The sequence below is a fragment of the Cyberlindnera jadinii genome (genome assembly GCF_001661405.1).
Source record: "Cyberlindnera jadinii NRRL Y-1542 unplaced genomic scaffold CYBJAscaffold_13, whole genome shotgun sequence".
Lineage (NCBI taxonomy): Eukaryota > Fungi > Ascomycota > Saccharomycetes > Phaffomycetales > Wickerhamomycetaceae > Williopsis > Williopsis jadinii.
The window spans coordinates 234,844-260,817 of NW_017963664.1; the positions used below are offsets into that span (position 1 = coordinate 234,844).

Below are 25,974 nucleotides of genomic sequence, written 5' to 3' on the forward strand. Positions count from 1 at the left end.
GTGTTCAGGTAGTTTTATTTACACGATGTATACACAGGAGGAGGAGGTCTCTAGGCGGGCGCTCTAGGGCGGCAGGCGGGAGCTCTGGGGCGGCTGCCGCTTAAGGATGTGCTCTTTAGGCGGTGGTCTGAGGTTGTGGTTGTGATGAGCGGATCTGGGATGCCGCCTTGACGAGGCCATCTTCACCGTTGAGCAGAACGTCGTAGACAAACCTGGAGGCGGTGTCTTTGCCGTGGTTCAGCAATATCGCACCAACGATGGCCTCGCTTGTTCTGGCGTATACCGCGTGCTGGCCGCTCTTCTTCGCGTCGGTTTGTAGTGGGTCTCTCTTCTTCCAGTAGATGGACTCGCCAACACCAGCGTTCTCCACGAATTTGGCCAAAACCCTTTCAGAGATGATCTGTTTGGCGCCCTGCGTTCCAATGTGGTTCAGGCCGTCGGTGTTGATCGTATAGATGGAGCTCTTGTATTTGAGGAAGTGGGACCCCAACACCGCCAGCTTCTCGTTGAAGGGCTTCTTGCCATGGGCAAAGCTCTTATGCGTCAGCACCTGCAATGACACCTCATCTGGTAGGGCGTATTGGTCGCCCAATAGTCTCTTCAGAGGTGACAGCGATTCCTCGCTGACACCGTAGGGGATTCCCTTAGGACTCACGAGATAGTCCGACTCATCACGCACAAGACCACGTACCCTCGAGCCTCTGTGGAGATAGCCAACACCACGAGAAGCAGTGCACTGGCAAGGTCTAAGCACAAGCAGAGAAGAAGGCGTGAGTCTCGTCGCCTGTTGCTGGCTGGTCTTCACCAGCGGGGACAACATCATCCGTATGCTACTGTTCATCACACAACGCTTCAAATCCAACACAACAAAATCGAAAGGCAAGCTCAAATCAAGCACACGTCCAAAAGAAGCTGATACGCCAAATAACTCCAATTGGCTTTACAGAAGTTTCCAATATAGCTGGCCTCTTCCACTGAGCCCGACGCTGAAAAGTTTCCCTCGCCAGCTCAAAGTTTTTCGCCCTTTTTCGCTGCTTCGACTCTGCCCAGCGTTTTCGGTAGGGGAAGCACCACGCTGAAATTTTTTCCGCCTGCTCCCTCCGATGGGCTCTCACTGCGCAGAAGGGCAGAGGAGGAAGATTTGGCGATGAGGTTGTAATTCACCGCTTGAGCTGGTATTTTTGGGTTGGAGCTGCGAGGATTACAAGCATGGATATCTTTAGAGTGCTCAGCCGAGGTGCTTCTTTGAAGAAGTCGAAGCAGTTGGTGACTGATTATGCCTTGCCGTCGGGGCAGAAGACTCACAGTCAGAAGAAGAAAGAGGTACATGTTGAGAAGGAGGTTGACAGGGAGATTGATTTCTTCAAGACAAACAAGTTCAAGGAGTTGGCGAAGTCTCAGGAGTTGAAAGACGAGGAAGAGGAGATCGATGCCGTCAATGATATCGAGGAAGAGGAAGAGGAGGGTGAAGGTGAGGGCTTTGAGGGACCATCGCCAAGGGTCAAGACAGAAGAGGAGGCACATGCTCTGAGAAAGTCGTACAAGGCAAACGTTACCGGTGACGACATCCCACTGCCGATAGGCTCTTTCGAGGACCTCATAGCGCGTTTCAAGCTGGACCAGAGAGTGTTGTCAAATCTTATAGATGCCGGCTTCACAGAGCCTACCCCGATTCAATCGGAAGCCATCCCAATAACTCTGTTTGACAGGGACATCGTGGCATGTGCGCCAACAGGTTCAGGTAAGACGTTGGCATTCTTGACACCATTGGTTCAACAGTTGAAGACCAGCCAGAGAAAAGGCCTAAAGGCGTTGATAATCTCGCCAACCAAAGAGCTGGCACAACAGATCTTTGATGAGTGTAACAAGCTGACAAAGAGAACCGATGTGAAGACCGCCATCTTGTCGAAGTCCTTGAGTGGGAAGTTGAAAAACAACATCGTCAAGAAGGATAAATTCGATTTGATAATCTCAACTCCGTTAAGACTCATTGACGTTGTGAAGAATGAGGCGTTGGACCTGTCTACTGTGGAACGTCTGATCTTTGACGAAGCTGATAAGCTGTTCGATAAGAATTTCGTCGAACAAACGGATGAGATCTTGTCAAAGTGTTCCAATCCGAAGTTGAGAAGATCAATGTTCTCTGCAACGATCCCTTCAAGCGTGGAGGAGTTGGCAAACTCCATCATGGTTCACCCTGTAAGAGTGATTATCGGTCATAAAGAAGCTGCCAATCAACAGATTGAACAAAAATTGGTGTTTTGCGGTAACGAGCAAGGTAAGCTCATCGCTATCAGACAGCTTATCCAAGAAGGTGAGTTTAAACCCCCAGTACTTATCTTCTTGCAATCCATTACTCGTGCGAAGGCTCTGTTCCACGAACTGTTGTACGATAGATTAAACGTTGATGTGATACACGCGGAGAGAACACAGGTCCAGCGTCAAGAGATCATTGATAGATTTAAGAAGCGTGACATTTGGGTATTAATCTGTACAGATGTGCTTGCGAGAGGTATAGATTTCAAAGGTGTCAACCTCGTGATCAACTATGACGTTCCAAACAGTGCTCAGGCATACGTGCACAGAATTGGTAGAACTGGTCGTGGTGGACGTGAGGGTAAGGCTGTCACATTCTACACAAAGGAAGATTCGGTGGCTATTAAGCCAATTGTCAATGTTATGAAGCAAAGTGGATCCGATTATGACAAATGGATGGATAATATGACAAAGATCTCAAAGAATGAGAAGAAGAGGATCAAGAATGGGCAGATCAAGAGAAAGGATATCAGTACAGTACCAAAGATCGTGAAGCAGAAGCGTAGACAGAAAACAGACATGATTGAAGCTTCGAAGAAGCGCAAGAGGCTAGAGCTCTTGGAGAAGGAGTTCAACGAGAAGCAAGTCATAATCTCGGACGATTAAGCTGAACGCTACACTTTCGTTAGCAGTATTTTAAGATGCATTGCACTAAACAGAGATATATAAGCCACTCTTTCCATAACTTCTTGTATGCAACGTTTGTTTAGTATCTAGCTTAGCAGTGCAACAAAGCTTTGTATAAATTTTGATAAATATGTACTGGGGAGACACATCCTTTGATTGCGGGCTCCTTCTCAACGGAGGCAGCGAGATGAATCAAAGGAAAATGAGAAGTGGAATATTTGAGGACACGATTCAGTGGTGGGACTGGAAGGATGGGTAACCAATGAGTTTACGGCGACCAATGGCCTCCCCGAGGGCAAAGAGACCGGCAAATTGGACAAGGTAAGCACCACCGTTGATCAAGGTGTTCTTGTCAAGGCTCTTGCTCAGAACATTGACGAACTCCAGAGGTCTCTGAGCATAGTGGACACCTTGGGTGTACAGAGTCTGGTAGACAGATTGGATCTCAGCCACTGATGGTGGAGAGAGCTTTTCCTTCAAGTACACTTGCTTTGCAAGCTCGCCAGTAACCTTGGTCCAGTAAACGGTCTTGTTGAACAACCCGGTAAGCTGCTCAACCTTGTCTGAAACAGCATCCTTGGCCTTGGAGACGGTGGACTGGTTACGGACACCAGCCATGGACTTTCTAACAACGTGACGGAACATCTCTTTAATACGCTAAAACGGGCACGCTCACACAACACTCGCTCAGTTATCACTGCTGGGATACAAAAGTTTCACCCTTTTGCCGGTGAAAAAAACCACACACAACGCAGAGGAGCACAAATGAGGAAAACCGGAGGGAAATGCGCGAAATTTCCCGTATTTGGACTTATGCTGCGAAATCTCGGATCTGATTGGGCGAGGGGGGTTGTTAGTGCTGTGGATTACGCAGGCGTGTGGTGTAGGCCGACGTAAATGTCAGCATGCCTCTTTGTTTACATTTCACAGCGCTCTTCACAGCGCTCTCACAGTTGCGATGGGATGGTTGTGTCGAGGCTCATCTGGTGGGTGAATGGCGGTTATCGAGGGCTGGAGGTGTGATGTGCACTGCTGTTATTGCTGTGTTTGCGTGTAGATGGCCTTTATGTGGGCGGTTGCACGGGCGGTTGCCGGCTTGTCGGTTGTAGTTGATGCCGATGAGCTCGGATGAGATGTGGTGAGCTCGGATTAGATGAGATGAGATGAGATGAGATGAGATGAGACGACTGGTGTGTTGGCTCTGGAGTGCCGTTCTACGCGAGATGTCGTAACCCCTAGGCGACGTGGAGGCGTTGTTATGGCTGACAGCAGAGAGCTCAACACTATAAACCCTTGCATTGCCAACAGCCAATGTGCATGGGAAGCTTCCACACCTGGGGAGGGGTGCTGTGCCACAAGGGTAGCTCCTCCAAGGGCTCATCGTTGATCCACAGTTGGGAACCACAGTTTGTGCAAGGTTTCGTGAGCTAGTGCTTCGTGAGCTAGTGCTTCGTGGAATGGCCACTGAGAGCAGCCTGATGTGCACATGTATTCCATCATCAAGAGCATCGATAACGAGATATTCGATTCCCAAGACGTTTCTTCACCATGGCCGTGTGGCCACTAGAGGTATAAATATGAGGTTTCAGGAATGACATTGTCATTTTGAAGTAGCCAGTCGCAATAATCAAGTAATAATGGGAGTCTCGGACAAAAGTGCTTCGTCAGGTGGAGTGACAACATCATTGGTTAAGCTGCTTTGCATTGCAAGCAGCGTTTTGGCACTTCCAACTTATGATGAAACCTCTGAGAAGCTCAGCATCGATGAAATCACCAAGATTTACCAGGACGTGCTCACGTCTTCTAACAACGCTGGTGATTGGTTGAAGACTTATACGCAAGAACAACACCTTGCTGGTCAGAATTATCACCTGGCAGAGTTCACTGCTCAAAGATTTGAGGAGTTTGGGTTCAAAGCCAAGTTTGAGAACTTTAGCGTCTACATTAATTACCCTGTTGAGAACTCCATCAAGGTTTTAGAGCCAAACGAAGATGGCTCTTATGAATTGACTTACCAACCAACCTTGGTTGAGGATGAGTTGGAAGAGGATCCAACGACTAGCGGTGAAGGCCTAGTGCCAGCATTCCATGGGTATTCTGCGAATGGCAACGTCACTGCAGAATTGGTGTTTGCTAACTACGGTACAAAGGAGGACTTTGCCCTATTGGCTGAGAACAACATTGATCTTGAGGGTAAAATCGTCATTGTCCGTTACGGAGGAATCTTTAGAGGCTTAAAGGTCAAGTTTGCCCAAGAGGCTGGTGCACTAGGTGTTATCACTTATTCAGATCCAGCAGACGATTACTCTCCTCCAGATGCCGAGCCTTATCCAAAGGGCCCAGGTAGAAACCCGTCTAGTATCCAAAGAGGCTCAGTGCAGTTCTTGTCCTCCTTGCCTGGAGATCCATCCCGTTTCACAGATCGCTCACCAGAGGCATTGTCAAATCTGACGACTATTCCACGTATTCCATCTCTGCCAATCTCCTACAAGGAGGCCATTCCAATATTGGAGACCCTCAACGGATATGGATCAGACCTTGGGTTTAAAGGAGGTGTCTCGACCTTTAACTATACAACCGGCCCTTCAAGTGCGAAGATAAACTTGTACAATAACGTTGAGTATGACTTTACCAATATTACCAACGTCTATGGCCTAATTGAGGGCCAAGAGGCTGATAAGGTCGTTATTATCGGAAACCACAGAGATGCGTGGGTTAAAGGTGGTGCTGGTGATCCAAACTCTGGGTCCGCAGTTCTTCTGGAGCTTGCAAGAGGACTCAACGAGTTGTTCAAACAAGGCTACAAACCAAGATATTCTATACTCTTAGCATCTTGGGATGGTGAAGAGTACGCCTTACTCGGATCAACATCGTATGCTGAGAAGTATGCTGCTAAGTTGGACAAGCAGGCTGTTGGTTACATCAACGTTGACGTTGCCGTTGGTGGAACACACCTGGAATTAGCTGGCTCTCCACTGTTTAACCAGTTACTGTTAGACCAAGGCTCTCTTGTTACTCATCCAGATACCAACGTTTCTCTCACTGAACGTTTCTTGAACGAATCTGAGATTCTCATCCTAGGTTCAGGCTCGGACTACACAACGTTTTACGAGCATCTGGGCATTCCATCTATTGACTTGGGATTCAATCCAGGTTTGGGCGACCCTGTCTACCATTATCACTCAAACTATGACTCTTACCATTGGATTTCCACCTTTGCTGACCCTGGTTTCAAGTACCACAACGCTCTGGCCCAATATCTGGGCTTATTGACCCTCAAGCTCACCGAGGAGAAGCTCCTGAAATCATATTCCACAAGTGATTATGCTTCAGCTGTTGCCGGATACTTTAGCACGTTGGTTTCCACCATTCCTCAGGATTGGCTCAACCAAACCGTGGTGCTGGATGACGATATCATTGCGCCTTATAGCTACAGCGAGGACAACCTCACTTCAACAGACGTCACCGTGTTGAGAGACCTGATCACGGCAACAAACGATACTCTGTCAATTCTAGAAGAGGTTGCTAAACACCACGACGAGGAAAAGGAGTACTTGCAATCGCAATGGGACGAGTCTGTCTCAACGTCCTCGAGCCCAATCACGAAGACCTTGTTCGACAAGCGTGTCGCCACAATCAACGACAAGTCGCGTAACTTTGAGAAGCAGTTCCTGTACGAAGGCGGGCTCAAGAGCCGTGAATGGTTCAAGCACATTGTCTACGCCTCTGGGAGATACACAGGCTATGCCGGCCAGTCCTTGCCAGGCCTCACTGAGGCTCTGGAGGATGACAGCTTCGACGAAGCTGCTCGTTGGATACATATCCTCCAAGTTGCGGCCCAAAGAGCCATTGCCTCACTGGTTTAAATACAATAATACACATATATGGGAGCAATTCTGCTGAAGCTTGCAAGCCCTTTCAAAACGTGAGCACTGTAGAGATGGAAGGCCTCAGCTGGGCGTTCTATGCCTCACTGGCGTTCTATGCCACACTGGCGTTCCATGCCTCTTTGCTGATGGCCTTTGATGCTGATCGGCGTTACAGCCTCCCGGCGTTGTGTCCTAAACGGGCAGAAACAACACTGGAGGTTGCTCTCCTCTGCTAATACCCCGAGAGGAGGCACACTGAGACGGGGGTTAACATCAAACAGGGGTTCACACTGCTGAAGAATGTCTCGTTGTAGAGAGAAGTTCACGCTGAAGAGGCTAACGAAGCCCTCATCCTTTGTTAGTTGCTATATGAGCGAGAAGTTATCGTTAGAGATGGATAAGAGCGCACGGCCAACTATGGCTCATGGCATGCTGAGAAGGTGGAGGGCGTGCTTCACCACGCTGATGGTGGTGTTTGGACTCGTGTGGGTGTCATTGGCCTGGCCTGGTGGCCAGGTTGAAGCCGCTGTGGAGGGCGCTGTAGAGGGCGCTGCCGCTGTGGCTTACAGTGAGTTCAATGCTACTGAACTGGAGTCATTGTACCAGGGAGTACTATCGTCGTCAAACCACGCTGGCGAGTGGTTGAAGAAGTACACCAGCGAGGCTCATCTGGCAGGCACGAACTTTGCCCTGGCACAGTTCACTGCTGATAAGCTGGAGGAGTTTGGGTGGAAGGCTGAGATTGAGAACTTCAACGTGTATATCAACTATCCACATGACCACGGCATCAGGTTACTGAAGCCACACAAGGACTCATACAGGGTTGTTTATGAGCCAACATTGGTTGAAGATGAACTGGAGCAGGATCCAACGACTAGGGGCGAAGGCCTAGTGCCAGCATTCCATGGATATTCCGCAAATGGCAACGTCACTGGCGAGCTGGTGTTTGCTAACTACGGCACCAAGCAAGACTTTGAGCTGTTGGCTGAAAGAGGCGTGACTGTGAAGGGGAAGGTTGTAATTGTCCGTTACGGAGGTATCTTTAGAGGCCTGAAGGTCAAGTTTGCCCAGGAGGCTGGTGCTGTTGGCGTGATCATCTATTCTGACCCTGCTGATGACTATACACCTTCTGGAGTGGAGCCTTATCCAAAGGGACCAGGTAGAAACCCGTCTAGTATCCAAAGAGGCTCAGTACAGTTCCTATCCTCCTTGCCTGGAGATCCATCCCGTTTCACAGATCGCTCACCAGAGGCATTGGCAAATCTGACGACTATTCCACGTATTCCATCTCTGCCAATCTCCTACAAGGAGGCCATTCCAATATTGGAGACGCTCAATGGCCATGGCCTGGATTTGGGATTCAAAGGAGGACTGCCAGAGTTCAATTACTCTACAGGGCCTTCAACATCTCAGGTGAACCTCTATAACGACGTTACGTATAACTTCACCGATATCAGCAACGTTTATGGGTTTGTTGAAGGTGAAGATGCGGATAAAGTCATCATCATTGGAAACCACAGGGATGCCTGGATCAAAGGTGGTGCTTCAGACCCAAACTCTGGATCTGCAGTGCTTTTGGAGGTTGCCAGAGCATTTGGCGAGCTGTTTAAACTGGGTTATAAACCTAGATATTCTCTTCTGTTGGCCTCATGGGATGGTGAGGAGTACGGGTTGTTAGGATCCACTGCGTATGCTGAAAAGTATGCTGACCAGCTGAAGAAGAACGTGATTGCCTACTTGAATGTTGATGTTGCAGTGTCTGGATCTCACTTGAGATTGACTGGGTCTCCTCTCCTAGAGCAGTTTGTTCTTAACCAGACCAAGAAGCTTTCATACCCTGGCGATGAAACGTTGAGCCTCTACGACCATTTTGTTAACGAGTCCTCTGTTCATATCTTGGGATCAGGCTCTGACTACACCGCATTTTATGAGCATTTGGGTATCCCATCTTTTGACTTGGGATTTGTCAATGGCAAAGGCGATCCGGTATACCATTACCACTCTAACTACGATTCTTATCACTGGATGAGCAAGTTTGCTGACCCTGGCTTTAAGTACCACAACGCATTGGCAAAATACATTGGTTTATTGGCAATCAACTTATCTGAACCAAAGCTGCTGCAATCACTTTCTCCTCTAGACTTTGCACACTCGTTGAAGGGGTTCTACGAGGCATTGGTAGAACAAGTGCCTCCTGATTGGCTGAACAAGACCATCGAATTGGAAAACGGAAATGAAGACTATTTGATGAATTCATGCCACCTCAGAGTGGCTCAGATCACGAAAAAACACAAGAAGAAGCCAACCTTGAAGAAGTGGATCAAGGCCACAAGACGTCTTATCCATGCATTCATCGGAGTTGCAAAGGGCCACGAGGCGAAGAAGAAGGAGCTCCAGGAGAAGTGGGACACGGATGTTTCTAAGTCTAAGAACCCATTGAAGAAGTTCCTGTTCAACAGACGTGTTCGTCAAGCCAACGATCAGAGCTCCAAGGTGGAACAACAGTTCTTATACGCACCTGGGTTGAAGAACCGTGATTGGTTCAAACATATTGTGTTTGCATCTGGAAGGTACACAGGTTATGCTGGTCAAGCCTTGCCTGGACTGGCAGAGGCCCTAGAGGACAATGATTTCGAGGAGGCTGTTCGCTGGATTGGAATCATTAGAGAAGCTGCTAAACAGGGATTGGTTTCTTTGGTCAAGTGACTGACTGTCTATCCATTCTTTATTCTTAGATCTATGGTATCAAATCTGAATCCACGTTATCACCAGCGTCCAGTAGAGATATGCTGTTATAATCACACCATTCCTTAAACAGTTCTGGTGATATTTCTATGTCGTTCTCCTGTAACAACGTCAATATTGAATCGGGACTGACCGGCTCAAATGTATAGATCTTCTCCCAAATCTTCTCATCTTGCCTAATGACGTTGTTGACGACCTTGAAGATGTCCCTTCGCACAACTTTCTGAGATAGAGAAATGTCCTGGCTCATTGATAGTTGATGAACGGAATCTTGAGAAAGGTACCGTGTGACCCGTCTTATCGAGTTCACCATGGATAGCTTACTCTTTGAAGGTTTCAACCCATAACGCATAATCGTCTGTCTCAGGTGATCCATGGACATTTGCATAAGTTCATCATCGTCACATATATCATCATCTTCCTCCTTATCACTCAAATCTTCGATAGCACCAAGCGTATGCTTTAAAGGGCTTGAGTTGCTTGTTCTTGGTATACAAAGCCCTCTAGGTAATAATGGCGAACTTCTCTGCGATACGTTTTGAGACGAGGGCACTTGCAACACACTCTTGTTCCTCTTGACGGTTCTCGTTATCTCAATGATGCTTATATCTTCATCGTCGTCAGATGTATCAGGTACATCGTCACTGCGAAGTCTCTTCCTGTTGATTATTCTGGTGGAGAAATCTCCAGAAGCAGGCGAGCTCGAGTTTGCCACTGGATCAAGCTGGCCTTGGAACGTGACTTCTGTTGTTGTTCGTACTCTTTCTCCAATACTGGGAGATGCGTTCTGTCTAGCTGTGAGATAGATAGAAGGTGTGCTAGGAGACGATGAATCGTCATCTCTGCTCGCAGGTGACGACATCAAATTCGGTATGGAGTATGATTCTTGGGCAATGAGCACATTCTTCCTCTTCGGAGACAGCGAGTGAACTCTGATGGGCGATATCATGCAAAAAGATGTCTTCTGGACACCGGGACTTGAGTCATTCGTACGTCTTTGAGGTGTGCGTACGTTACACACATGATCTCTCTCTGGAGAGCCCACCAATGGTGAAGACCTGATCTCTTGAGAATCCGATGGTGGAGGTGTCTGTGCAGACCGTAGCTCGTTATACTGGGTGTCACCCAGGTTGTCATCATCAACACCGGCATTCGTCTTCTGTGACAGGAGGTATTCTGTCTGAGACACCTCGAACAGGTCACTCGAGTCCTGGTGTATAGAGGTTGAGTTCAACGTCACAACGTCCTTCGAGTCAAAGCTTTGTTGATCCGTCGGTATCTCGATAATCGAGCCCGTGGGGGACGATCCAGGGATCTGACTGGGTAGTACACTGGACATGACGGGCCTCTTCCTTGGTGATGGACAGGCCTGGTTGTGTATTAATTGTGGCATAAACGCGTACAAGCAAGCGTAGGAAGAGAGGCACCAGCCGTGATACACCCGGACACCTATCAACCCGGACACCCATAAACCCAGACACCACTTCATGCAGAACCGCGTGCATTTCCGACACTGCATGGAGTTTTTCCGTTGTGCAGCGAGGGACGGCACCCACCAGCAGCTCATCATCATCATCATCTCATCTCAGCGTACCAATTGGTACGCTGACACACGCGTACAACTGTGCACAAGGACAACAGATCTGTCGTATTCTCCCTCGACACTTATCTTCTCGGTTTTTCTAACCAGCGAGCAAGATGTCAAAGACGATCAGAGCTCCTGCCAGCACATGATTGGGCTATGCACCAACGTCTGAGCGTTTTTGCCAATATATACCCACCTTTAGAATTGCCGAGATTGAAGTAGACGTAGATGTGGTGTGCGTGTGTGCTACGTCTAGTCTGGGCAGACACAGCGTGCCAGGGTCTGGAATGCGGCTCTAAGACAGTCTCGCTCTGAGCGTGTATAATATCGAAGCGGTGTTACAGGTGGCTCAGGGTTGGCGGAGCATTGAAGCCATAAAAATAGGGTGTGCAGTCTCACTGAGAGCCAGAATTACATACATAGCCAAATTCACGGGCAACCACGTTGCCGGTGGAGTCATTTCACCCGTAAATTATCGGATTCACATCACCTCATTCCATTGAACACAAGCAGAGTGTTTAATCAAGAAGTAGATAAAGAGAGACCAAGGTCCTTCATTACTCGAAGTAAACTAGCGTGAACTGCATCATTTTCAGGGCTCATTGGATCAATATTACTGTTATAATGGTCCAGTATGTACAATGTATGCAATGGGGGCAATTTGAAACGGCTAATCCAGTCATCTGGAATTTCCAAGATGAAGGTTTCAAGGGTGTTTTTTCAATATTCACAATTGAGAGCTCATGCCCAAGGACCCTGTCCGTCAGCCTCATTGCCCATCTTAAAGCTCAGCTTGTTGTATAACTTCATGTACGTTGTGTAGATCGTAACTCTCGAGTTGAGGCCTTAAGACAGCCGTTCTATTTACCATGACGAGGGCCGTTCCAGTTTGGGTTGTACAATTTGGGGGCTCAGGTCGTATGCACAGCACGTACATCACCAGCGTCGAGGAAAATATGTGTACATATGAACATACAGAGGGGCCCTAAAGAGAGAGAGGAGTACAATATGTACAATGTTTAGGCAGGACTCATGGCCTGAATTCCTTGGACTTTTCGACACCCATGTCAAAAAGTATTTAAATGTCACCATGCACCCCTCCTCCCTCCAATTGCTGAAGATCACATAACACGTTGGAATCTGACAACCATCTTTTACTATAACGTAATGTCGACAGGTCAAACTGAAAGTACCACCACCAATTCATATTTCTCCAACCACGATTTAGAAGCTCAAATATCACATTTGAGCAGTGATTCTGGACATGTAAATAGGCGTTATGACGATACAAAAGCATACATTCTTAACGATCAAACACCATCGCACAAACTCAGTGCCAATGAGCTCGTGTATTCGGTTACAACATCTGGTTCAGAAAACGAATACATCCATTTGGACGATAAGAAGTTCTTGAAATCTGATATGCTGAAAGCATTTGGCGATTCTTTAACTCCATCTCATTCTCAGAGAACATCACATAGAAAATTTGGTGATCCTGGCCCAATAGGGATGTGCGCCTTTGCCCTGACAACTTTTGTAATTTCTTTGATTAATGTAGAGGCAAAAGGTGTAACAACACCCAATGTGATTGTTGGATTAGCATTCTTTTATGGCGGCATGACACAGCTGTTGGCTGGAATGTGGGAACTTGCATCTGGTAACACTTTTGGTGCCGTTTCGTTGACATCTTATGGTGCTTATTGGCTCAGTTTTGGTGCAATATACGTTGATTTCTTTGGAATAGTGAGTGCCTATGGTGACAATCAAGATGAGTTGAACAATGCACTTGGATTTTATCTCATAGGTTGGGCCATCTTCACTTTGGGGTTGACTTTGCTTACTAAAAAGTGCACCATTCCTTTCTTTGGAACCTTTTTCACTTTGGAGATCACGTTTTGGCTATTGGCTGCGGGTAAGCTGGGTCCAAGCACAAATTGTACCAAGGCTGGTGGTTATATGGGAATAATCTGTGCATTGTTTGCCTGGTACTGTGCTTTTGCTGATTTGGCAACGGAAGATAATTCATATATCCAGGTAAGATTCATTCAACTTGCAATATTGGATCTTTTCAAGAAGAAGAAGAAGTGAAATGGTCTCTCTTCTTACACCATCCACTTTTCAGAAAGTTAGATAAATCGATAGACGAGTAGAAAATATTCAACCAACCAGAGAACAATTCAACGATTTTTACGATTCAAAGATATTGTAACTCCTGAGTTGAGAGTATTCTCATTCATAAAAAGTAATCAGTTGCTGGTTTCTTGGAAGGCACCGCATGTGCATCTTGTAACACAGCTTCAAAGATTGTATACTTCCTCTCTAATGTATCGTTAATTTCCAAAACAGCTGCCACGTTGCCACATCTATAACAGTAGTTTGGTGCACTCCAAACAGTTACCAGTCCACCATCGAACATCTCCTTATAACCTTCCATTACCAATTGATGAGCTCTTGCGATTAGACTAACGTTATTGGTGTGCAAGAACTTTTCCACTTCGTGACGACCAAACAGGAAACCAGCTCCTCTAGGACTTATACCCCAGCCAGTAACGGTATCAGGGTCTGACCACAGTAAGTCACACATCGCACCTTCATGGGGCACTTCCTGCTTTCTGTCTATCAGTTTGATCTGGTTTATTTGATCAATGTCTGGTGATAATCCACCATGGACGCAAAAAACTCCATCAGGGCCACCAACCAAGGCGCCCAAAGCCAAGTAATCAAACACCTCACAGCAGTATCTCCATACGTTTGCACTTCCATATTTCCTGAGGCATTCGTCGTAGAACCCATATACTGTGGTGATCTGCCTCGATTCGTGGTTACCCCTTATTAGAGTGACACGGTCAGGATATCTCACTTTGAGACACAGAAGAAGTAAGAAGGACTCTAACGAGTAAAACCCTCTGTCGACAAAATCCCCCAAGAACAAGTACCGTGTCTGTGGGCATTCACCAGCGTGTTTAAAAAGGGTCAAGAGATCGTGCAATTGACCGTGGATATCACCACATATAGTCACTGGAGTATCAACGATGGTGACGTTTGCCTCTGCTACCAATAACTCCTGCGCTTGGAGACACAATTGGTAGACATCACGTTCTGAAAGTTGTTTACACTGTTTGAGAAGGGATATTGCAACGTCAACATCAATCATTGTTCTGTTCTTCACGTCCACTGTTGGTGTGGTTGATGATAATATTGTTGTTGTTGTTGTTGTTGTTGATGGTGAACGCGAAATTTTCTCCCACGCAGATGTGAAGAAAGCCATCTTAGAAAGAGGTATTTGAAGACAACGATAACGATGTGCCGTTGAGTAGGGCCATTGACAGCGGATTCATGAAATATGCCATCAGTAGTTTCCCATCTAACAGATAATCCTCAAGACAGTAGGGATCACCGGATCCAGGTGTACGCAATTTTGGCTTCTTTATCTGGCAGTACATGAGCGGCGCTTCACTCCTGAACATCTGTTCATGTCCCTGAGATGTCAGAAAACAGGGAGAACACATGATGGCCATTGAAGTGTACCTCTTAGATCGATTCACGTTGAAGTTGAACGTTCCTTCCAGCTCTCTAATTTCCCTCGCAGTGATCTTTGTAGACTGGCTCTTACACTGTACCAGGACGTCCATCAGCGTGGACTTCCGCTTCAGAATGGGCTTTATCGACCTACCCCTGACCCTCAGCGGCTCACTGGCATCATCACACCCACTTCTAAACCTCTCCAGGTCCCATTTCGCTGCCAGATCCCTGCCGTTATCGAAACTGCCTCCATAATGAACTACACGTGACATCGACAGGTCCCTCTCCAGCGATTCCTTTACAAAGAGCTCGTACACGGTTCCTTGAAAGACAGTTGAGCTAGGATCAGTTCCATTTACCTTAGCATAGCGTAGGTAGCTTGTGATATCGGTGAATTTACTCACCTTATTCATAGCTCTGTCGTTGTTGTTTAGAAGTGAAAGGGAAAGTAAACAAAGCCACAAGTGAAAAAAAAGTAAACAAACAACATCAACAAAGTAAACAAAGAAGGCAGAACGGGTTAAATGGACAAAGTACATGGAAAGACGATCCACAGGACACAGACCCAGTCACTTTCGCAACTACAGTCACGGACTTCCCAGCCTTTGAAGGCGTTTGAGACTTCTATAAGGAGCTTTGATGAGATGCTCTGTGGAGGGTTTGTGCCTGGACAGGTCTACGAGTTGAGTGGCTTGAACAACAGTGGGAAGGTTGAGGTCGGGCTACAGGTGTGCAAGAGCGCCTTAGAGATGGATAAGAGGGTGCTTTGGATATCTATGATGCATTCGAGGCCCGTTGTGACGCATGATTTGGAGACTCTTTGTGATGTTGATCACGTTAGAATCTCAACATTGGGGCAGTTATACGTTTTCTTACAGTCTTTTGAGCAGATATCAAAGTTCTCATTGATTATACTGGAGGACTTTTCATGTTGTCTGACGAGATGTGTTGGAGACCTTCAACTGATGGGCATGAAGTCCACTTTGGAGACGAAGCTGGCACGTAACGTTGCAGAATTGTTGATGCTTAACTGTCAGAGGTTCAACAGTGCTTGTGTGATGATAAATCCAGTTGAGACTTCAAACATCTCGCTTGTACCTGTTGTAATGAACAATGGTTCAAAGGATGGTAAGTATATAAACCAACAGATCTTGGTTTCGTCATTAGGTCAAGAACACATATGGAATAAGATATTCAGAGCAAGGATCATGTTATATAGAGACTTTGCAACCAATTCATCGGGGACATGTATATATGCACATATACGGCATAGCTCATCGATGAAGAAAGTGCTGGCTTCAAGAGGGGTGAAGCGACAGGTTGTTGCCTTTGGGCTGGATCGTACAGGATTGGTGGAGTTATCAGATGCTCAGCATGGAATTTCAAAGGATTTTACAGTGGACGAGTCTGATTTCATTAGTGACTTTGATTCTGGAGCAGAGGAGGATGAGGCGAACGAGAGCGAAGTAGGCGACAATAGGGTGCAAGAGAACAAAGTGGAAGATCATCAAGCTAAGATACTCCCGTCTTCATTATATGGCGATATCCAAAATTCCCAAGAAATGCTCTCCTCTCAACTCAACTCAAATATACACGAAGACATGGAACGTAAACCACACTCGTTATCACAAGATGAGGAACCCACGGCAGTGAATACAGACCAGATGATCCCGTCAACTAGGATCGAAGTCTACAGAGACGATGATCCAGCGTCTGTTACTATGGTTGAAGATACATCGATGCAAGAACTCGAAGATGAACTAGAGGAGCTATTCCCTACACAGCCAGAGGCCATATCACTGGACAGGCTGACACAACTTACCCAACTTACCCAGCTACAAGACAATGACGAGAGTCTCAACCATTCCAAGAAGAGGGCCATTACACACGATGGCGTCTTCACCACCAGCAAACAGAGGAAGGCCATGATGCAACTTAGCGACGGAGTAAATGTACAGATAGAGGACGAGACCTTGGAGATCCCAGCAACACTGCCCTTCTTCTAACAGACATTAACAACCAGCCAAACAATGAGAGCACTATAAAAAGGTGAAGACAAAAAAAAAAATAAAAACTCCCAAAGAAGAAAATAACCAAAAGACAAAAAACCACCCATTTGGGGTATTTATAAACAACGTTCACGTGATGGCTCACAACTTCAGCACTGCGCAAGCAACCTTGGGTCGCTCTCCAGCTGTCCATTGCTGTTCGGAGTGGGAATACGTCACAAGTTTCACTGCAGAGCCGAGAGGAAATTCAGCAAACAAAAGTGGGTTCACTTTGAGATTCGTTTCTTGTTGCGGAGGTCACAGTTATTGTATCAGCTGAGGTTACCGTTACTGTAAGGATTAGTTGTATAAGAGGGTAATTGGTTATCATTACTGTATAAGAGAGCCAGAGAGCAAGTCAGAGGGACAGATAAAGAACAACAGGAGCCAACAGGGTTGAAGACAAGAGTATGACTGGTTCGAGTCCAAAGTTCGTCGAGCCTTCAGATTTTGCCAGTGGGAAGCTCAGTGGGCGTATCCTCAATGCCTTCACCAACATACCGTATGAGATTTATAAAGATAACGTTGATAGTGACAAATGGCAGATTACAAAGCTTCACGGCAACTCTGCGTTGATGTCTGCCTTAGAGCATCTGGATGACTCGAAATGGGAGAACCATCTGTTTGCGTGGACTGGTGAATTGGTGATCAAGAACAAGAACAGCGTCACCGACGAGGCGTATTACTTGGACTCTGATGATAAGGACCACATTGAGGAGCTGATCAGCAACGATCACAAGACTGCTAATGTTCATCCTATTTGGCTGTTGAGAAGGGATCAACAGAGATGGAGACAGTACGCCGAGAATGTGATTTGGCCTGCGTTCCACTATATCATGGGTACCCCTTCAGATGGACGTGAAGAATCTCAATGGTGGTATGACTATGTCAAGTTCAACGAGGCATATGCTTCCAAGATCGTTCAGAACTATAAGGAGGGTGATATCATTTGGATCCATGATTACTATTTGATGCTATTGCCACAACTGATTAGAATGCAATTGCCTAATGCAATTGTAGGATTTTTCATGCATTGTCCATTCCCTTCGAGTGAATACTTTAGGGCATTGCCAAAGAGACAACAGCTGTTGGACGGTATGCTAGGTGCAAACAAGATTTCGTTCCAAAACTATTCATTTGCAAGACATTTCTTGAGTTCTTGTAAGAGAATTCTTGGTGCTGAAACTACACCTGATTCTGTTGCAATGTACGGTGAGACTATTCATATAGATGCTTTACCTGTGGGTATCGACGTTGATAAAATTGAAAAGGATTGCTTCAACAAGGAAATCGACTTGAAGGTTAAGGCGATTAGAGAATTACACCACGGGAAGAAGATTATTGTTGGCAGAGACCGTTTAGATACCGTCAGAGGTGTTGTACAGAAGTTGCAAGCATTTGAAACGTTTTTGGAAATGTATCCAGATTTGAGGGATAAAGTCACACTTATCCAAGTTTCTTCTCCAAACGTGCTACACTCCACAAAGGTTGAAACACAAGTTACAGAGCTGGTGTCATCGATCAACGGTAAATTTGGTTCTTTGAACTCTACACCAGTGGAGCACTACCAGATGAGAATCCCCAAAGAGGATTATTTTGCACTGTTAAGAGTGGCAGACCTGTGTGTCATTTCATCGGTACGTGATGGTATGAACACCACGGCTTTGGAGTATGTTGTTGCTCAAAAGTTCAACCAGTCGCCATTGATTCTGTCCGAATTCAGTGGTGCATCTGGTGTTCTCAAAGATGCAATCATCGTTAATCCATGGGATTCTGTGTCTGTAGCTAAGGCCATTTATGATGGATTGACTGCTGATGCTGCGAAGAAGGACCACTGGGAATCCAAGTTGATCAAATCTGTGACCCCAATTGAGAAATGGACAAGCGCTTTCCTTAAGGATCTGATTGATGAATCCGTCGGTGGACCGCAGAGAAACTTGACGTCTTCTTTGAATCGTCCTTTACTCCTGGAACATTACAAGCAGTCCGACAGAAGACTCTTCCTCTTTGATTATGATGGTACTCTCACACCTATTGTGAATGATCCAGCAGCTGCAATCCCATCAGCAAGACTCATTGACATATTGGAGAAGTTATCAGAGGATCCTCGTAACCAAATTTGGATCATTAGTGGCCGTGACCAGGCATTCTTAGAGAGATGGTTGGGTAAAAACCATAAGCTGGGATTGTCTGCTGAACATGGTTGCTTTATGAAGGATATTGGTTCAGATTGGGTCAATCTAGCCGCAAAGTTTGATATGTCATGGCAAAGAAAAGTAGAAGATATTTACGTCAGATATACGGATAAAACTCCAGGTTCGCACATTGAGAAGAAAAAAGTTGCATTGACATGGCATTATAGACGTGCTGATCCAGAGCTTGGAGAATTCCATGCTAAGCAATTGATGGAGGAGTTGCAAAGTACCATTGCAACACAGTACGACGTTGAGGTGATGAGTGGCAAGGCCAATGTCGAAGTTCGTCCAAGGTTTTTGAACAAGGGTGAAATTGTCAAACGTTTAGTCTTGACAAGACACGGTGCTGCCCAAGGTGATGGGAACGTTGATGATCTACATCACAAACATGAGGAGCTACCAGATTTCGTTGTGTGCATTGGTGACGACTCTACAGATGAGGATATGTTCAAGAAGTTGATTGAAATTGAACACAATTGGGAAGCAGATATTAACGCACACAAGAATGAAAGATTCGACAGTTTTGGTATCTATCCGATCAAAGTTGGACCGGCTTCAAAAGCCACTGCTGCTACATCGCACTTGAACGACCCTGCTCAAGTCTTGGACACTTTGGGCTTACTCGTTGGTACTGTTTCCCTATTTGAAACCGCTGGTACTATTGAGTTGGACGACAGAGGTCATGTTAAGAACAGTGAATCAAGTCAACGTTCCGAGGCCGCAATAGCTGCCATCAAATTGAAGAAGTCCAGTTCAGTGGCAAGTAAGATGTCATCAAGTAGTACTTGATCAGCACATGGCTTACACCACTCACTCTAGATTATGGGTATTACACTAGTAAAAGAGATTATTATACAACAATGAAAAGGCCCTGATGGGGCACAGGGCTGCCATGTAGTTTCTTGTAATCAATTGATGAAATGGCTCAATCTTCAAAGCCCATTATAAATTACTTTAATAGCTGGCTGTATCCTTCTCAACTTTTCCATTTGAACTTCGTTCTGTTCTATGTTGTGTGCAGAGCTCGCATTGGAAGCGTTTAATAGGCCAGTTGTATACCTAACCAGTGGATAGAAGCCCAATTTAGCCAAGTTGAACGCAACTTGTGAGTATTTTTGTTTCTGATCCGAATTCTTCAGCTCCGTCAAAGACTGTGTATACAAGACCATGGCTCCTAACAGAGGGTATTGTTTTAGCTTTTCAATATAAGTACTCTGATAACAAGATACCATGGCATTGCGTTGATCCATGGTGTAAACATCGCCAGGATTATATAGCGCATCCAAACAGTCCAAGGTCATAGTGACAAGCAGCTGTGGTTTGTGAAATTGTTGATTTACCCTCCTAACTTGGACCAGCCGTTGAGTGACGAAACCCAACAGATTAAGCAGCTGTTGTATTCCATCAACAGCACCAGTTCTTATCTTCCTCCGTAATAAACCTTGTAACAAGACGTATAGGTTCAACAGTGATAAAAAGTAGATATCATAACATCTCAGGGTTGCCCTATGTGTCTCAATACCTTTCAGCAATGACATATAACGGTTTATTGCATCAACGACCTTCCCCAAAGAGTGCAACGACATCGCAATCAAGAATGCTCTTCTAGGAGTGTCTCGTATCCTCGAAGACCACATATTTAAACGACGTGGACAATCTTTTATCATGACATCTAACTCCGTGAGGCCAATCTTGTCCCAACTTGGTAACTCATCTAGTTTGAAGATGATTTTGGAGCCGTCCGAATTGAACTTTGCTGGCCAGATACCTTTGTTGCCTATGAGAAGAAGCGTTTCGAAGAAATATACATCCTGTAGGACTGACTGAGCCTCTCTAATCACCATTGAAGAGCTTTTCATGTAGGAGTACGTTCCTGCTAACATTTTGTGCAGTTCTTGTTGGCAAGCAAATTCGGTATTAGATACAGTGTCCAATGATCTCTTCACTGAGCTGGACTTCAGAGCCCGTATCAGGTGTAATTGAGTTGTCACCAATGGCATGAGTTGAATCTCACTGCTAAGTGTAACAACCCCGTTGTCATGAGGGAACTCTAGATTCACGCGAAGAACATGCTTATCTGAATGAGCTTCCTTAAGTGACTCCTGCAAATCTTGAAGGGTTACGGAATATTGTAGTTGATTATTGATGAGCTCCAAAGTAGAGATGATGCACTTCTTCCAACAATCCATGTCCTTTTCATCCGACGTGTCAATCTCATAGACGCTATACGGTACAGACAACGAGTTATTGATGAAGAAAACGATACCTAATAGTTTGATAGCTTTCTTTGTGTGTTCATTCAACGAACTCCATTGTGGACAATTCATGAGTGAAGAGAACGCCGCAGTGGCCTTTTCCAACCCTTGGGGGTTTCCACAGAGCAGTTGTAGGCATTGGAACCTGAGAAATTTCATCAGTGCATAATCCTTGAACGCTGTTGTAGTCGTCATCGGAAGGGCACGGCCAACATCTCCATTTGCGAGTTGTAATTGAATCAACGTATACAACGCGGTCAGCTTAAGATGTGTGAATTCAACAATTTCACCACATAAGAACATTGCTGAGGTCAACAGAGCCTCTGGATTTTGATCAGAGGCTTTGAGATTTACCTCATTGATGATAATCTGTGCCCACTGAATGTAAGCCTTGATCCTGAGTCTGAGAGTTGCCCTATGTCCTTGTCTGATGATCTTTTGAAGACAAACAATGCTCAACTTCACGAGTGTGTGGTACTCCTGGAGATGGGTCACGGTAATCACCCGTGATCTGTTTTGCACGGCTTGGTTATAGAACTGATGGGACAAATCCCAGAGGTGTTGCTCCAACGCTTCCATAAGCTGATTTATCAACAAGACTAATAGCGATATGTAAATGCCAATTTAATGGATTTTGAGGGTTCTAAAAAATTGTGAACGCGCTTATTTTCTCTGGTGATCTGTATTTTTGTTTTCTATCCCGCGTGGCACCCAGCGTGATTATGGAGATCCGAATCATCACAAGGATCATGACAATGAGGACATGGTCATGACCATTGAGATAATGACCAACACGAACATTGTCATGACCATTGATACATAATCACGAACAGAATTTAAGAGTCTACACCAGACCACAACGGACAAACTTTAAATAGTAACAAACCGAATAAACAGAACCTAAACAGAAATGGAGAAAAGAACTGAGAGCTGTAAGGGTGAAGTTATTGAGATACACCAATGGATTTCAAATAGGTCTCTCTATAAGTGTTATCGTTCACAGGGAAATTCAATGGCGTCCACTTAGGTTCATCCTGGAAAAGTCTCACAGCTTTGATATAGTTGGAAGTATCCAAGGTGAATCTGTGGTAGATACCGGCTGGAACGATGAGCAGGTCGTTCTTCTCAACACGAACACGAACCCACTTACCATTCTTTTCATTTAATACGTCAAAGAACCCCGTACCGTCCTTGATGTAACGAATCTCCTCGTCCTCATGGATATGTGTCGTGAAGAAGGCATCTAGCTTTGCCTTCAATGCCTCTGGGGAGCCAAATGATGTTGGCGAAATGACAATCTCATCCCTGTTTTTGTAATGGCGCTTTTTGGCAAGCTCGTCCACTTCATCCATGGTCTCCATTCTTTCGTAGAACACACCAAGCTGGTTGAGCTCATCAGTGCTTACAGATACACCAGAATCGTGGTCTTCACGATAATCCGCCTTATCGTCATCGTCCATGTAATAGGCCTTCATGTTTCAAGCAGCTTTTAGATTTCCTCCTTCACCTTGGTGGAAATGCCTTGATGGGAAGGGAGGCATTTTGGAATCTTTTGTGTAAAATCATAGACCTCGTGCCCAAACTGTGGCTCCTCCAAAGTTTTCCATCTCCGTACCTGCTGTGTAAAAAAAACACATTGAGCTTGTAAATCATACAAAATGCACATGTGCGCACAGTTCTCTCCTTCTCCACCTTGCGGAGCACCACAGATCACGATGGCCACACCGCAAATGCCTGCGCTAGTCGGCTACCGCTATAGATTATCTAATCATGTTGGCATTTACATGTTGTGATTATGTAATAAGAATATGTGTCTAATTCCCATTTCAGGGTTTCTTGTCTTTATTGAACGCCGTTTCTTATCCACGGGATCTTAGTTTCAAGTCTCTTCTTGTCCTCTCCATTTTTAAATCAATTTGTCCACTGCACCAAAGACAGGAGTTGTCTGTATGCAAGTAATGACATCCATCGTCAATGCAAATAAGAATAATAATAAGTAAAATAAGTTAAATGCCCTTTGTCCCCTTTTTAAATAAATGACTTACATGCAAAGTATCGTGAAATGTATTCGAAACTCACGAGAGTAACCGCACTAGCAGGAACAGTTCTTGCTAAATTAGTCGTGAATCCAGAATAGAAGCCAAAGAAGCCCTCTTTCCTCCATATCTTAACAATAGTCATTATCAAGGAATGCTTGTTCCTGTTGATGGTTCGTATCTGCATTCTGGTTCTCAAGATTTCGTGAGGGTATGTCAGCGTTGATGCGCACATCTTTGATAATGCACTGGCTGCGATGAGTCGAGGTAACCTATGATCCACTTGCTGATCACATTTGAACAGTTTCTTCAATTCTTCGTATACCGGGAAATGGATCGCAACGTGGAAAAGCCCAAATAGAGAAGGAACAAGACCACTGGAAAATACGAGCAATCCTTCATTCTTGTACATCTTTTTGAAAGCGTCGATCGTACCTCTATAATACACTTTGTTATTATATGTGGACTTACCATCACCTGTTTGTAACATAAGTCTCGTCTTCACAACCCATATAGGATTTGTCACAATCGATGAAGCACCGCCAGCGGTGAAAGCAGAGAGAGAATGCGTGACGAATTCGTTATCTATACCATATTCACCGAGAATCTTTGGATACACTCTTTTAGCCCTTTCGTAAACGGAGAAGTAAATCATCCACGTTGGGAAATAACCGAGAACAATGGGCACAACACCTCTATACAGGCCCCGAACTCCTTCCTCTTTGACAATCGTCGACAGCGTACCAGTAATACCGTGGTATTTCATGGAATTGGTCGTTCCCTGGGCCTGAAGTCTCGTCTTTGCAACATCCAAGGGACAAACAACAACACCGGCGAGAAACCCAGCGAGTGCCCCACTCAGAGCAATTACTCGAGGATCTTGTGCTCTGTCTTCCGAAGAAGCTTGTTGTACAGCTCCTGTACTTGTAGCAGGTACAACCGTCATTTGTCTTCTTCTCTTTTATTTTTTCTCTTAGAGATCCGTCCTTCTTCAATTATCTTTAACTCAATTAACGATTGGACAATTCCTTTTGGACGGATTAATATAAGGAATTGGAGTTGTTTTGTGCGTGCGGAGAGAAGAGTATAAACTTTGGAAAAAGGACAAATTTGAAAAAGATCAGGAAAATTTAAATGATCGAGACAGAAAACAGGACGTCACTACTAATTTCAAAACTCCGGAAAAAATGCAAAACCCACACCTTTTATGTCGCATAGCTCTGGAATTAAAAAGCCTTAAACTCCGAACATCGGATAGCGAGGCATCTTTTGTACAATGTCATGGTGATCATCAAACATGATTTCGAACCGTCATTGAGCATCATGATGAGATTATGTTGGTTAGCGATTTTAGCTGGACGAGAGGGCCAACCCAAATCGGCATGGTGTGTGTGTGTGTGGGGGGGGGGGTTCAGAGGTACAGCTACAGCTTTAGAGCGAAGACAGAGCTACATGACATCCTCGTTCCTTTAATATCCATAGCTTTGGCCGCATAAGCGATTACTGATATAACGATCCATTAAAAACATAGACTCAGTAAAACAAACAATAGAGAACTGAAACGAAGAAACCCAACCTCATAGGAGATGACAGCAGGCGTAAAATAACCTGCAATGTCTCCATTCAAATAGTATAATGAAAAGGAAGGAGCTCGAAAAGCTTTAACCAAATTCATAAATCAAACAAACGAACAAACACGAAAACGGTAAGAAACAGACATACCTCCAAACGACAAACAAAGATAATACAGAACGAAAATAATCTGCCAGCGTGGATGTAGACTCTCCAGTGTGGAAACAACTAATGCCAAACCATAGAGAATCATTATATAATAATTTCGACTCAATCAATCGAATATTAACAGCAACAAGAACAAAAACAAAGAATAGCCAACAAATTAGCAGGCAACAACAAAGAATGAATCAAATAAATAATACTTCTTTTCACTTTTACGTGACGACGCTCGACATGTCATCTTCCTAACACACATCACGTCCACAAGTTTTTCCCATTTCAATTTTTTAACACCACTAACGCATCTCCTTAATGTGGTTGTTGGAACTGGTAGTAACCGCCTGTCTCTTCATAACTGGTAGGCCACTTGTTCGGTTGGCCACCAGGAACCGGTTGTGAGCCAGTCATATTTGGAGGAATATTGGTTATATTGTTAGCACCAGGGTTCAGATCGCCCTGTCTTGGAACTTGAGATGATCCAGCGACTCCAGCAGGAAAGTAGTTTTGTGATGAGGCTGGAACAAATTCTCTTTTCGTTGGAGAATCTGGCAGCGGTTGCTGTTGCTGTTGACCTTGAATACCTTGCTGTGGTAGTGACATCTGTTGCTGTTGTTGTTGACCAGTTGGTCCTTGCAACGGAACATATGGAACATACTGCTGTGAAAGCCTCTGCTGATAAGAACCTTGATTACCACCCACGTTCATCTCGTTGGCGTATTCAGATGTTGATCCAATAGAGCTCGAATGACCATGGCCATGGTTCAGTGGTGGTGGTAGGGAAAATGACATCGCATGGCCCTGTGGTTGACCTTGAGACGAATATGGTGGCATTCCAGCATTAGGCTGGTAAGGATAGGTCGGCACGCCATACATGGCCGGACCCTGCAACCCAGCATTCATACCAGGTGGTGGAGCACCAACTGGCAAATGTCCCTGCGATTGGGGCATGATCATCTGTCCCGGTTGTCCTTGGAACATCTGTGTGTTGAACCCTAAAGCAGCAGAGTTGTTGCTATCCATGAGGTAGTATGCTTCATCCTCA

The 25,974-nt window shown here is 45.3% G+C and overlaps 14 protein-coding genes across 14 annotated transcripts; 6 read left to right on the forward strand and 8 right to left on the reverse strand.

Annotated features, from left to right (window-relative positions):
* Window positions 1-35: 35 nt before the first annotated feature.
* Window positions 36-977, reverse strand: MRPL15 (mitochondrial 54S ribosomal protein mL57). The gene has a single exon (XM_020215586.1). The coding sequence runs from the start codon at window positions 821-823 to the stop codon at window positions 116-118; it is 708 nt and encodes a 235-aa protein (XP_020068999.1). The 5' UTR covers window positions 824-977; the 3' UTR covers window positions 36-115.
* Window positions 978-1,207: 230 nt separating this feature from the next.
* On the forward strand, window positions 1,208-2,922 carry ROK1 (RNA-dependent ATPase ROK1; the record flags this gene model as incomplete). Its single annotated transcript, XM_020213429.1, has 1 exon — window positions 1,208-2,922. A coding segment is annotated over one exon (1,715 nt), but the record flags the coding sequence as incomplete, so codon positions are not given.
* Window positions 2,923-2,937: 15 nt separating this feature from the next.
* ATP20 (F1F0 ATP synthase subunit g) lies at window positions 2,938-3,687 on the reverse strand. The gene has a single exon (XM_020215587.1). The coding sequence runs from the start codon at window positions 3,586-3,588 to the stop codon at window positions 3,175-3,177; it is 414 nt and encodes a 137-aa protein (XP_020069001.1). The 5' UTR covers window positions 3,589-3,687; the 3' UTR covers window positions 2,938-3,174.
* Window positions 3,688-4,217: 530 nt separating this feature from the next.
* On the forward strand, window positions 4,218-6,907 carry CYBJADRAFT_186221 (M28 family metallopeptidase). The gene has a single exon (XM_020217205.1). It carries the CDS (start codon window positions 4,581-4,583, stop codon window positions 6,807-6,809), a length of 2,229 nt encoding a protein of 742 aa, XP_020069002.1. The 5' UTR covers window positions 4,218-4,580; the 3' UTR covers window positions 6,810-6,907.
* Window positions 6,908-7,065: 158 nt separating this feature from the next.
* CYBJADRAFT_142390 (M28 family metallopeptidase) lies at window positions 7,066-9,464 on the forward strand (the record flags this gene model as incomplete). The annotated part of the gene is made up of 2 exons (XM_020213192.1): window positions 7,066-9,080; window positions 9,210-9,464. Coding segments are annotated over exons 1-2 (2,223 nt in total), but the record flags the coding sequence as incomplete, so codon positions are not given.
* An 85-nt stretch (window positions 9,465-9,549) lies between these two features.
* Window positions 9,550-10,896, reverse strand: CYBJADRAFT_174621 (structure-specific endonuclease subunit SLX4; the record flags this gene model as incomplete). Its single annotated transcript, XM_020216605.1, has 1 exon — window positions 9,550-10,896. The coding sequence occupies one exon, from the start codon at window positions 10,894-10,896 to the stop codon at window positions 9,550-9,552; it is 1,347 nt and encodes a 448-aa protein (XP_020069004.1).
* A 1,413-nt stretch (window positions 10,897-12,309) lies between these two features.
* On the forward strand, window positions 12,310-13,230 carry CYBJADRAFT_178330 (acetate uptake transporter family protein; the record flags this gene model as incomplete). Its single annotated transcript, XM_020216924.1, has 2 exons — window positions 12,310-12,408; window positions 12,487-13,230. 2 exons carry the CDS (start codon window positions 12,310-12,312, stop codon window positions 13,228-13,230), a joined length of 843 nt encoding a protein of 280 aa, XP_020069005.1.
* Window positions 13,231-13,375: 145 nt separating this feature from the next.
* PPH3 (phosphoprotein phosphatase PP4 catalytic subunit PPH3) lies at window positions 13,376-14,296 on the reverse strand (the record flags this gene model as incomplete). Its single annotated transcript, XM_020212932.1, has 1 exon — window positions 13,376-14,296. One exon carries the CDS (start codon window positions 14,294-14,296, stop codon window positions 13,376-13,378), a length of 921 nt encoding a protein of 306 aa, XP_020069006.1.
* A 238-nt stretch (window positions 14,297-14,534) lies between these two features.
* Window positions 14,535-15,032, reverse strand: RRG7 (Rrg7p; the record flags this gene model as incomplete). The annotated part of the gene is made up of 1 exon (XM_020212090.1): window positions 14,535-15,032. A coding segment is annotated over one exon (498 nt), but the record flags the coding sequence as incomplete, so codon positions are not given.
* Window positions 15,033-15,088: 56 nt separating this feature from the next.
* Window positions 15,089-16,709, forward strand: CYBJADRAFT_26161 (uncharacterized protein). Its single transcript, XM_020217612.1, has one exon. It carries the CDS (start codon window positions 15,189-15,191, stop codon window positions 16,668-16,670), a length of 1,482 nt encoding a protein of 493 aa, XP_020069008.1. The 5' UTR covers window positions 15,089-15,188; the 3' UTR covers window positions 16,671-16,709.
* A 413-nt stretch (window positions 16,710-17,122) lies between these two features.
* On the forward strand, window positions 17,123-19,696 carry TPS2 (trehalose-phosphatase TPS2; the record flags this gene model as incomplete). The annotated part of the gene is made up of 1 exon (XM_020216606.1): window positions 17,123-19,696. One exon carries the CDS (start codon window positions 17,123-17,125, stop codon window positions 19,694-19,696), a length of 2,574 nt encoding a protein of 857 aa, XP_020069009.1.
* A 21-nt stretch (window positions 19,697-19,717) lies between these two features.
* Window positions 19,718-21,783, reverse strand: CYBJADRAFT_26198 (uncharacterized protein). The gene is made up of 2 exons (XM_020217613.1): window positions 20,451-21,783; window positions 19,718-20,103 (listed from the first exon to the last, which is right to left on the reverse strand). The coding sequence occupies exons 1-2, from the start codon at window positions 21,739-21,741 to the stop codon at window positions 19,991-19,993; spliced, it is 1,404 nt and encodes a 467-aa protein (XP_020069010.1). The 5' UTR covers window positions 21,742-21,783; the 3' UTR covers window positions 19,718-19,990.
* A 236-nt stretch (window positions 21,784-22,019) lies between these two features.
* ADI1 (acireductone dioxygenase (Ni2+-requiring)) lies at window positions 22,020-22,663 on the reverse strand. Its single transcript, XM_020215588.1, has one exon. The coding sequence runs from the start codon at window positions 22,635-22,637 to the stop codon at window positions 22,107-22,109; it is 531 nt and encodes a 176-aa protein (XP_020069011.1). The 5' UTR covers window positions 22,638-22,663; the 3' UTR covers window positions 22,020-22,106.
* Window positions 22,664-22,930: 267 nt separating this feature from the next.
* Window positions 22,931-24,330, reverse strand: CYBJADRAFT_168992 (mitochondrial carrier). The gene has a single exon (XM_020215589.1). It carries the CDS (start codon window positions 24,142-24,144, stop codon window positions 23,191-23,193), a length of 954 nt encoding a protein of 317 aa, XP_020069012.1. The 5' UTR covers window positions 24,145-24,330; the 3' UTR covers window positions 22,931-23,190.
* Between the last annotated feature and the right edge of the window lie 1,644 nt (window positions 24,331-25,974).

What these genes read in the sequence shown, in the direction of transcription:
- MRPL15 (XM_020215586.1), bottom strand. Translation starts at nt 823, where the DNA reads ATGATGTTGTCCCCGCTGGTGAAGACCAGCCAGCAACAGGCGACGAGA.
- CYBJADRAFT_168992 (XM_020215589.1), bottom strand. Translation starts at nt 24,144, where the DNA reads ATGACGGTTGTACCTGCTACAAGTACAGGAGCTGTACAACAAGCTTCT.
- CYBJADRAFT_186221 (XM_020217205.1), top strand. Translation starts at nt 4,581, where the DNA reads ATGGGAGTCTCGGACAAAAGTGCTTCGTCAGGTGGAGTGACAACATCA.
- CYBJADRAFT_26198 (XM_020217613.1), bottom strand. Translation starts at nt 21,741, where the DNA reads ATGGAAGCGTTGGAGCAACACCTCTGGGATTTGTCCCATCAGTTCTAT. An exon ending in GGTCGTTGATGCAATAAACC is followed by an intron (nt 20,104 to 20,450) that starts GTTATATGTCAT and finishes TATATTGAAAAG; the next exon opens with CTAAAACAATACCCTCTGTT.
- CYBJADRAFT_26161 (XM_020217612.1), top strand. Translation starts at nt 15,189, where the DNA reads ATGGACAAAGTACATGGAAAGACGATCCACAGGACACAGACCCAGTCA.
- ATP20 (XM_020215587.1), bottom strand. Translation starts at nt 3,588, where the DNA reads ATGTTCCGTCACGTTGTTAGAAAGTCCATGGCTGGTGTCCGTAACCAG.
- ADI1 (XM_020215588.1), bottom strand. Translation starts at nt 22,637, where the DNA reads ATGAAGGCCTATTACATGGACGATGACGATAAGGCGGATTATCGTGAA.